Source organism: Hydra vulgaris, chromosome 06, assembly GCF_038396675.1.
Source record: "Hydra vulgaris chromosome 06, alternate assembly HydraT2T_AEP".
Classification (NCBI taxonomy): Eukaryota; Metazoa; Cnidaria; class Hydrozoa; order Anthoathecata; family Hydridae; genus Hydra; species Hydra vulgaris.
Genome location: NC_088925.1, coordinates 56,501,006 through 56,512,473, shown reverse-complemented (window position 1 = coordinate 56,512,473; position 11,468 = coordinate 56,501,006). Strand labels below are relative to the sequence as shown.

Here is an 11,468-nt window from a genome sequence, read left to right as displayed (position 1 = left end):
CTATTTGAATTTAATATGATACCTACCATATTCAAGCCCACACGCTTTACTAATTAATTATCTTCTGTGATTGACATTATTTTAACAAACAGTTCCCTAAATACTAAATTTGAATCAGGCCTTTTTATTGCAGACTTTTCTGATCGTTTTCTGGTTTCCCATATAGCACGTAAAGTACTATCTAATATTGACAATAAAAAATGATTTGTGACTTACAGAAACCTTTCTATAAAAAACCTGAATATTTTCAAAAACAAACTGCAAATAGAACGATGGGATAACGTTTATTCATCAACAGATCCTAATATTGCGTTTGATAACTTCTTAAGCACATTTCAAAATATTTTTAATAATATATGCCCAAAAATAACTACAGAAATAAAAAACAAAGGGTATAAGAATCCATGGATGACAATAACTTTAATTAAAGCATCAAAAAGAAAACAAAAACTCTACGTAATATTTTTAAAATCAAAAAATAGAGATGAAGAAAAAATCTACAAAAGTTATAAAAAAAATTTTTAACATAATATAAAAGAAGCAAAATAAAGATATTTGTCTAATCAACTTAATAAGCATAAGTTAGACTTAAAAAAGACTTAGGCTGTTATAAACCAACTAACAGGAAAAGAACAAAGGAAGCATACTTGCTTACCACAAAAATTAATTTCCGATAAAAAAATTATAACAAGTGAAACAAATATATGTCAAGTATTTAACAAATATTTTGTTAATGTATGCCCCGTCTCTTGCTTCTAACATTGCGCAACCAAGTAAAACATTTAATAATTTTTTGGGAGAAAAACCCAATACTAGTATAAATAATGAAAAGATAACTAAACTTGAATTTTATAAAGCAATTATTGAACTTAAACACAACAAGTCATGTGGATATGATGGTATTTCCAGTAACTTAGCTATTTATGTTATGGACAGCATTAGTAAAGCATTATTTTATTTAATATCATCTTCATTTGAAAATAGTATATTCCCTGACAAACTTAAATTAGCCAAAATTAATCCCATTCTCAAAAAAGGTGTTTGCAATAATGTTTTTAACTACCGACCTATTTCTCTACTTGTTTTTTCAAGGACTTAACATTAAACGATTTATCATACAAAAATCAGTTTGTATTTCAAAGCAATTGTTCTACTGAACATGCTATTATTAAACTTGCTGACAAAATATATAAGTCGTTTGATAGTGATGAAGTGGTATTAGGAGTTTTTATTGATCTTCCCAAGGTCTTTGATACAGTTGATTACAGTGTTTTACTTTCCAAGTTAAAATATTACGGCATAATAGGCTCAACATTTAAGTGGATTCAAAGCTACTTGTCTAACAGAAAGCAATTTGTATTACTAGAAAAGTCTGGAGCCCTTGGTATTACGTGTGGAGTTCCTCAGCGTTCAATCCTAGATCCATTATTGTTTTTAATATATATTAATGATATGCACAAAGCTTCCCAAAAAATATCTGCAATTATGTATGCTGACGATACAAATTTATTTTTTTTTTTCATTAAAAAAAACAATCAACTAATCTTCCGTTAAAGCTGCCTAAACTGTTTATTAATAAAAATAAAATAAAACGTTAAAAATACACAAAATTTTTGGGAGTACTTTCTGATGAAAATTTGTCATTGAGAAACCATATTGGTCTTCCTGAAACAAAGGTGTCCTCTGTAATAGGTGTTTTGTATAAGTCAAAACCTTTTCTCGATAGTAAATCACGTAATATGCTTTACTTTAGTCTTGTACATAGTCAGCTTTTGTACGCAAATACTGTATGGGCCAGCACCCATAAAACCAAATTGCTAAAATTGCAAAGTCTGCAAAACCCCGGCCCCAGTGATGGAAAGCATGATGGTTCTTCTACCAAGCGTATTTTCAGATGATTTCTTGATATCATTTTCTGAAAAATATAACCTTTAAATAACAAGGTACGACTATTACCTAGGGAAAATTAAATAACAACAGTCAAGTTTTTCATTATGGTCCATCAATATGGAATCATTTTAAAAATACAAATATTAAAGACCTAAAAAGCATTTCATCGTTTAAACGACAAACTAAAATGCATCTCCTTAATTCCTGACATATGTATTATAGTTTACAGTATTTGTTTTCAGATTTTTTTAAATTTTTTTCTTCTTCTTCTTATGTTTTTTTTTTCTTTTGTGTTTTAATATTTTTTTTTATTTTTAATTTTTTACACTAAAAAAAAAAGAGCTTTGCTTTATTGAATTTTTATGTTACTTTAAAAAATTAAAGTGTTTTTCTTTTGAGTCCCTGACTGAATATACCAGTGTATATATATATATATATATATATATATATATATATATATATATATATATATATATATATATATATATATATATATATATGTGTGTGTGTGTGTGTGTGTGTGTGTATATATATATATATGTGTGTGTGTGTGTGTGTGTGTGTGTGTGTGTGTGTGTGTGTGTGTGTGTGTGTGTGTGTGTGTGTGTGTGTGTGTGTGTGTGTGTGTGTGTGTGTGTGTGTGTATGAGTATATATTATAAATAAAAAAAAACTAAAATCGTTTTTTAATTTTTTTTTATTTCTTATATTTTTTTTATATTTTTTATAATCAAGTTTTTTTTTTTATGTTTACGATGTTAGTTATTTTATATGAGAAGTTGTAATATTGTTTAATCAGCAAAATTAAAGTTAATTAAAAAAAAAAAAAAAAAAATTTCAAAATCGGTACATATGCGTACATACATATTAAATACAATATTAAAAATAAATAAAATACATTAAAAATAAAAACTACCAAATTATTTCAATTTTTTAAAAGAATGAAAGAATGTACGTAATGTTTAAATTTAGTAAGTGTTTTTTTATAGTTCTTTTAAATGTATCAATAGATTTTATTTTTTTCATATTTTCGTCAAGAACCGAATTCCACAAGCGTGATCCCCGGCATATAGTCGAGAAGTCAGATTTTTTGAGTGATGTTAGTGGGATGTAGTAATTACTCATTGAGTGTCTTGTTTCATATTTATGATTAATTTTAGTGAAACTTTCATTTCCTTGAGTAACGGCTCGGCACTTTCGTATCTATCCCCGCCCAAAACTAATCGGCTTGCTTGCTTTTGTTTTGTATGAATAATTTTTAGAAAAGATGAATGATTGTTTGCCCAGGCAATATTACAATAGTTAATATGACTATGTATAAATGAAAAGTATAAATTTTTTAAACATAATTTATTCAAAAGATGTTTTGTCTTGTACATAATCCCCAGAGTCTTTGAAACTTTGTTCTCGACTACCTTTATTTGGCTTTTCCAATTTAAATGTTCATCGAAAATTTTTTTGAGTATTTTCATTCAAAAAACTCTTTTTATTTTAATATTGTTAATCGTTAGTTCAGGTAATTTAAGTGGAAGGTTCTCGAATTTAGATGGTTTAGTAAACAAAATATGTTTCGTTTTTTCAATATTTAACGAAAGTTTATTTGCTATAAACCACTCATTAAGATATATTAATTCTGTGTTTACAATATAAAAATATATTTTAAATTTGAGTCAGAAAAGAAAACATTAGTGTCATCAGCAAAAATAATATAATTAAGTATTTTTGAAGACAAATAAATATCATTAATATAAATTAAAAACAGCAGAGGTCCAAGAATTGATCCTTGGGGAATTCCGCAACTTATTGATTCAAATGGGGAACATGTTAAGTCATATGGTACTCCTTGTTTACGATTATGTAAATAACATTGCAGCCACTTTTTTGTTTTTTTACTAACGAATGTAATCAGTTAGTAAAACTGGCCACGATTATTTATGACTACTATAATACTAACTTGATGAATCCATCAAGTTAGTTTAATTATAACAAACATAAATAATTGTGCCCGGTTTTTCTAACTGTTGTTAAACATTAATTATTATTCTTACGTTTACCTCTTGATATTCAAATATTTAATGATATTAAACTGCAAATATAAGACAAAATAATCTATACGATTTATTTTCTAAACGAATAAAAATTATGTTAATTTAGTTTTTTGAAACTTGAAGAAAAGAAATAATCATTTTCATAAGATTATCTGTATTCACATTTTCCATAGATAGTAATACTTGTTCCAACTCACCATTTTTTAAATTATGGTTAGTAATAGCTCTAGGTAATATATACTTTTTTAACTTCTCAGTAGACAACTCAGGGTGACCTTGCGATGACAAGATATGATCTCCATACATTAACATTTCATACTGACAAGTATCTGATGATGCTACTACAACTGCGTTTGGAGGCAAAACAGCAACTTCCTCGCGGTGTGATTGAAAAATGCTTAAAATAGTGCAATTTTCATTAAAGACCTGTTTGAAGTAACTTTTCTTTTGCAACTCAGGTTCAACATAAATTTTATTAGCACCAATTATATACTTTTTTGCATACTGAACTTTGCCTCCTAACGATTTGGCAATTAGTTGATGCCCGAAGCAAATACCATATAATTTTGGTCGTATTGAACTATCTAAAGTCACTAATTCTATTACAAACCGTTCAAGCTTTTGTATCCATTCAAAATTTTCATTAACAGAATAGTGTGAACCACTAATTATAAAACCTTTATAATCCCAAAGACGTTCTGGTAACGAACCTAAAAATGCTAGAAATATGTCTATTTGAACATTTTCCGTGTTGTCAAAGCTTTTAATTCTTTCAGTGATAAGATTTCCCAATAACTTGCCGTTCTCCCAATGTTCGGCGTCTTCTGTTATAATAAGACCTAACTTTGTTATATTTTGACTAGTATCCATTAAAAAAAACTAAAAACAAAACGTAACATGTAAAGTTATATTTTAACTCGAATTTTTTTTAGAATTTACTATAAATAGCTTGAATTATTTACTATCAAAAGAATGAATAAATGAACAAATATATTTTTAATATGAATGAAAGCGTTCTTGAAACAACATGTGTGCAGAGTCTTCAAAGATGGAATTCCAATAAACGCTATAATATTTATCAAAAACACATTATATTTATCAAAAACACACGATATTTGTCAAAACGCATTTTCACGCTTTACAAGATTTTTGACGCTTTGAAGATTTTTTATTCTAATAATTTGTTGTGACGTTTTTAAAAAAAAGAAAATAAAAAACACTTAAATTTACATAACTCAGAGACAAAAATTAAATTTTTGTAATGACATAATAAATTTAAATTATGTAAACTTTTTTTTTGGAATGTTTCACAGACATAATATTTACACATTTTGCATAGTTTTGAAAAATTCCTTTAACCTAAAATCCATCGGTCAAGAACAAACAAGTTGCATTACCGAATCACAAAATTGTTTTTTATCATAACATTCTATTAATAAGTAGGCTGTATGTTTATTAGTTTTTATCACAAGGAAAATGGAACTTCAGAAAATTTTTAAATAGAAGTTTTTGGCAAAAAGTCATTATATATTAAATTTCCTCATGAAAAAAGAATGATAAATTCTAAGCCACTTCATTGCCGAAGATCAACTTAAAACATCGAGAAAAACAAATAATTTATGAAAAATATGTAAAGCATAAAACCAATTAAAGCGAAGTTAAATTGCTAAAATTGAAAGAACAATTTAAAAAAGCAAAACGACAATCACAAAAGAAACTACCATGCAAACTTGTTAAAAAACAATGCAATCACTATAAAACAACAACATTAAGTATGATTAAGTTACTAATTGAGAAAAAAAAAGATTGCAAAAAACAACTTACTTCTACTATACACTATACTATATATATACCCTAATATGTCAATGTTGCGCAGTTTTTAATATTAAGTTGGTTAGTCTACATCAAAATCAGGTCTGATAATTACGTCATATAGACTATGCTTGTATTGTTAATGTTAATAAAAAAAAAAAAACCCTCCGTTTCTGGATTCTTTCCTTTATATTTTTGTTACTAATTGTATAATAAGATGGCTCATTAGAGGTAAAGTGATGGAAAGCTTATAACAATCAGATATTAAAGATAACAAGTGATTATCGTGATTAATTTGCTTTCCACATTTTCTAAGCTTTAGCTATTTTACATTTAAAGCCATAATTCAAAAGCAATAGTAAACCAGTTATAGTAATATAAATCAATACCAAATGTAATTTCTTAAAGCTTGTTTTTTCAATTGTCAATTTCAAGACTCTGAAGTTTGAGATAAATTATATTGCTTGTCTTGGAGTCTAATTGTAATCGCAAAAATTCAATCCGTCAAATTTTTGTTAAAACTAATGTTAAATTGAAAGAAAATTTAGTCATCAACTCTAAAGAGTCTTTTGCTGAAAAATTGCCCAGACTTTTAATAACCCAATAAATACAACAGACATTGATTGGTTTTGCTTGACCAACAAAAAGATAATTATTTAAACCATTTTGTAATTTTGGACAAAGGACGCGTTTAAATAACTAAGGACAGTCAACAAACCTTGAAAAGTCTTCACGAGTGTTATAGTTACTGTCTATATACCTAATAACAATAGACATCTGTTTGAGATTGGCACTATCAAATATTTTATCAACAAAAATTGAAAAGTACTTGCTTTTATTAGTTTCAGAAATAAAAATCTCCTCAAAAGCCTAACCACAATCTGTAAGTTTATTCTCTGTGTTTTCAGAAGTGAATGTGGCATTTTTAGGGGCTGATGTTATATGATCTTATAAGGTAATGTCACCTGCATAAATTCAAAAATTAGGTAGTTCAAAAATGTTTCCTACAACTTTACTTTTTAATGATTCTCGAATATCATAAGCTGATCTTATAAGTTGATTCTACTGACAATAAAATCAACTTATAAAATTCCCTTAGAATTGAAGCTTAAATTTTCTCTATAAAGATTAAAATTTTTTTCAAGAAATAAAAATCTAATATTTTAATTGTTTACATTTATAGAAAATGAAAATAGAAATTATTTATACAGCTCAAAAGCCTTACCACAACAATCTATAAGTTGATTTTTAAGAAATAATGCATTTTTAGGGGCTGATATTAAATGATCTTATAAGATAGTGTCACCTGAATAAATTTCAAAATTAAGTAGTTCAAAAAGTTTCCTATAACTTTATTTTTAAGGATTCTCCAATATTATAGGAGATTCTCCTATATTGTATTATAGTTGATTCTACTGACAATGGAACCAACATATAAGATCCTTGTTAATTAAAGCTTAAGTTTGAAGATGAAAAGTTTTTTCAAGAAATAAAAATCTAATATTTTAATTGTTTACATTTATAGAAAATGAAAATAGAAATTGTTTATATAGCTCTGTGGCAAAACTGTTATTAATAGTATTAGCCTGTTGAATAAAATAAGAATGTAAAAGTTTAATGTTATAAGAATGTTATAACAATAAGCAGAGAAACAGTTGTACATAGTTACAGTTACAAGTACAGTTTAAAGTATGTTATCTTTTTATAATAAATATAGTTCGTGAAAACATAATTAAAAAATATTTTTTTAAGCTACAAAACCTTGATTAATTTTAAAAGATGGTATAAAAACATTCATATCATGGCAACTTTTAGCCAAAAGCTTATCAATAAATTAAACTGGTGAGATATTTTAGCCATTTAGTTTTGTAAACAACTTTTTTTTTGCAACATTTTTTGTGTTTTGAATGTGAGAAGCATGATAAGTATTTGGAACAGTATTCTTTTAAAACATATCCGCTATAATTACTACTAAGAAAATAATACAGGTGCATGGGTTATTTGAATATAAGTGGGCACAAAAAGACTGGGAAATAAGTACAGCCACAAAACAAAAAACAATGTATCCACGGGCTATGAGTGTTGACGGCAAACGAGTTTACGATATAAATATATTACTATAAAAAAAACCATAATAAAAACAGGCTATGCCGTAAAATCAGGTCTGCAATCAATCTCTTGTTTTATTCCGGTTTTTTTGTTTTTGTTTTGTTATCGCTTTTAAAGCTGACTTTACACGGCAAATAAAAATAAACTTATCTTAATTATTTATATTAATTTTAATTTAATATTATGTTTGAACATTATATTATATTTAATTTCGTTGATTACTTCAAGATGTAGCCTTAGCCACAACGACTATACCCTAGATCCGCGCCTGTGTTTATTTTAAGAATGATAAATATAAAGCAAAAGAAATATTTACAAAATTATAGCAAAGTTGAACAGCAATAACAATTAAAAGAAAACAGCAAATTTTTTGCAAAGTTTTTATTTCTTTACCAGCAGTATACTGTGTTGATATATTTTGAATCAAGTTCATTTTGAAATTTTTTTTTTTAAAGAAGTTCAAAACTTTATTTTTCAAAAACATTTTTTCATAGCTTTGTATGTATTACTGGGATAAATATATACAATTATAATATATTAAGTAATTACCACAAAGTATATACATTGCAATAATTACTTTACTTAATAATGTTTATTCTTAAAACAAATAAGTTTTGTTTGATAGCTAATATCATGCAAAAAAACATTTTGCTTTTTTGATCAACACATTATTCAAGACACCTTCATGTTACATTTCAATAAGCTGTGTTAAAAATTATGGTCTAACCAACTATACTTGCTGATACCTTTTGCAAAGTAATCATGGTATAAATCAAAATCAGAGGTGCTTTTCTAAAGGCCATAATATACAAATCATTTTCAGGGCTGGGGTTGTTACTTTTTAAATCTACTTAAGTAAAAAGTAAAAGTACTGGCGTTAAATGTAACTAAAAGTAAAAAGTACCAGCAAACCAAAATACTTAAGTAAAAGTAAAAAAGTAAAAAACATTGAAAATACTTAAGTAAAAGTAAAAAAGTAAAAAACATTGAAAATACTTAAGTAAAAGTAAAAAAGTAAAAAACATTGAAAATACTTAAGTAAAAGTAAAAAAGTAAAAAACATTGAAAATACTTAAGTAAAAGTAAAAAAGTAAAAAACATTGAAAATACTTAAGTAAAAGTAAAAAAGTAAAAAACATTGAAAATACTTAAGTAAAAGTAAAAAAGTAAAAAACATTGAAAATACTTAAGTAAAAGTAAAAAAGTAAAAAACATTGAAAATACTTAAGTAAAAGTAAAAAAGTAAAAAACATTGAAAATACTTAAGTAAAAGTAAAAAAGTAAAAAACATTGAAAATACTTAAGTAAAAGTAAAAAAGTAAAAAACATTGAAAATACTTAAGTAAAAGTAAAAAAGTAAAAAACATTGAAAATACTTAAGTAAAAGTAAAAAAGTAAAAAACATTGAAAATACTTAAGTAAAAGTAAAAAAGTAAAAAACATTGAAAATACTTAAGTAAAAGTAAAAAAGTAAAAAACATTGAAAATACTTAAGTAAAAGTAAAAAAGTAAAAAACATTGAAAATACTTAAGTAAAAGTAAAAAAGTAAAAAACATTGAAAATACTTAAGTAAAAGTAAAAAAGTAAAAAACATTGAAAATTTCCGTTTCAAAGTAAAAGGTATATTTATAAATAAAAAAAAAGCGTTTTTATTTTGTAAGTAAAACTTTAATTAATATAGAAATAAAATGAAAAATGTTCAAATGTTCAAGTTTAAGTGTAAAATGTCATTATGAAATCAAAAGTCTTTTGAAATGTTTTTATTAACTCACAATAACAATTGCTATTCGAAGTGTTCATACGTCATTGTTCTACGATTTGGTCTAAAAACACTCCCTGCTACACTAAACAGACGTTTACAGGCTACACTCGCAGGCAATGCAGTTTAATTCTAGAATGATAATCCAGGGGTTTAGGGTTATAAAGTTCATTAAATGAGGTGTTTCCATAATTTGTATACGTTAACAAAATGTTTTTAGCAGAAATATTGCGATTATCCTGTGATTGAAAGTGTAAAAACTTATCATCGGATGTTGTTGCTTTTTCCACAGAACTTGAATTGATAGCATCACTAAAGGTTTCTATTAGTTGTTGATATTTGTTTTCCAGAAACTCCGGACCATCTTTTTTTTATGTTCACCATCATTTATCCATGCCGTTTTAAATTTTGGATGAATAACTGCTGCAACTATTAATTCTGGGCTCATTAAGTTATGACTGAATTGTCTGTCAATTGCGTAATCAATGCTAGTTACGAATGGTTTGCAACATTGGATCGAAGTGTTATAAAAGTAGGATTATATTTTCTTTTTCAGTACTGATAAAGGGGGCAATAAGTAAGCCATATATACTTTTGTCTCACAGTGCAGAATACCAAGGGCTTGAGCAAAGTAACCTCATAACAGTGACATATTCTTTAATAAATGCATGTTCTGCTCAGCGAAACTGTGGGACACTGAGCTTCTCACAAACAACATTTATAGTATCAACCCTTTTATCCGTTATAAGTCTGTTTATGCGTTCCAGTGACATGTAAAATGAATTCCATCTTGTTTGATTCGGAACAATAAACTTTAGTCCAAATGAATCAATAATTATTTTTGCGAATAAATTGCTACATGGTTGCTTGTTTTATAATACCTGGCATTTTGCGAATACTGTGCAATTTATTATATTTTTTATAAGTTGCATTATTGTCTGCACTTAGAACATCACGAGTGGCTATTAAATTAAGTGAGTGGCAAGCACACTGCTGATGAGATGGAAGATGATACTCAAGTTCTGTTGTAAAATTATGATTAGTTATTATATCATCAATGCACACAAAATCCATTTTGCTTCCTCATCAAAATTTTTAGGTCCATAATATTCATATGTATACAAAATTCCAGGGCAAACTAAAAACTAACTCATGTGAATACAAGTTAAAAGCTTTGCAAAAATTTCACCCATTATCAGTTGTGGTTTTGGTGGTTTTATCTCGAATTCCAAATTAAGAATGTACTTTTTCTAATATGGGTACATCATAGATGTAACATCCTTTTAAATGTCTGCATGCAAGTACTGCTGATCTTCTTCTCAAAGTTGACTTATCAATCCAGTAATTTGTAATTTTAATCTAAAAACAATGAGCTGACCAACAGTTTGTTGTAGTTAGTTACAACATAATGCTGTTTCTGCAAGCGATCGATGAGATTTTGTCGCATAGCCTGATATCTTTCTCTAATTCGTGTCATGACTGTTTTTGACAAGTAAGTGTTTGATTTTGAACCAGAGAAGCTATCAACTTTTTAAAACAAAATTTTTCAGTTGTGTTAAATGGCTGTAAATCTGTAATTATAAAATCAAAAATAGGTTAATCTAATGTTTCCTGTGGGATAACTTTATCTACTTCGCTCAAAAAAGATTGATTGTTTAATGTAAGCTAAACTTTAACTGGTTGAATCTCATCAAAGTCAATTATTCTTTTTCTGCTTGCAATAAGTCTATCATATTCTTTTACTTTCATTGGATAAATTCTCCTAAATACTGACATACTTTGTAAAGAAAGGTGAATATGTTCTTTTTAAAAAAGTTCCACTTTATGCAACTTACTGAAGAAATTATTAA

General features: G+C 26.6%; 1 protein-coding gene across 1 annotated transcript; it reads left to right on the top strand.

Moving 5' to 3' along the window:
* Positions 1–733: 733 nt before the first annotated feature.
* On the top strand, positions 734–3,754 carry LOC136081526 (uncharacterized). The gene is made up of 3 exons (XM_065798850.1): positions 734–1,051; positions 1,093–1,430; positions 3,652–3,754. The coding sequence occupies exons 1-3, from the start codon at positions 734–736 to the stop codon at positions 3,752–3,754; spliced, it is 759 nt and encodes a 252-aa protein (XP_065654922.1).
* Positions 3,755–11,468: the final 7,714 nt, after the last annotated feature.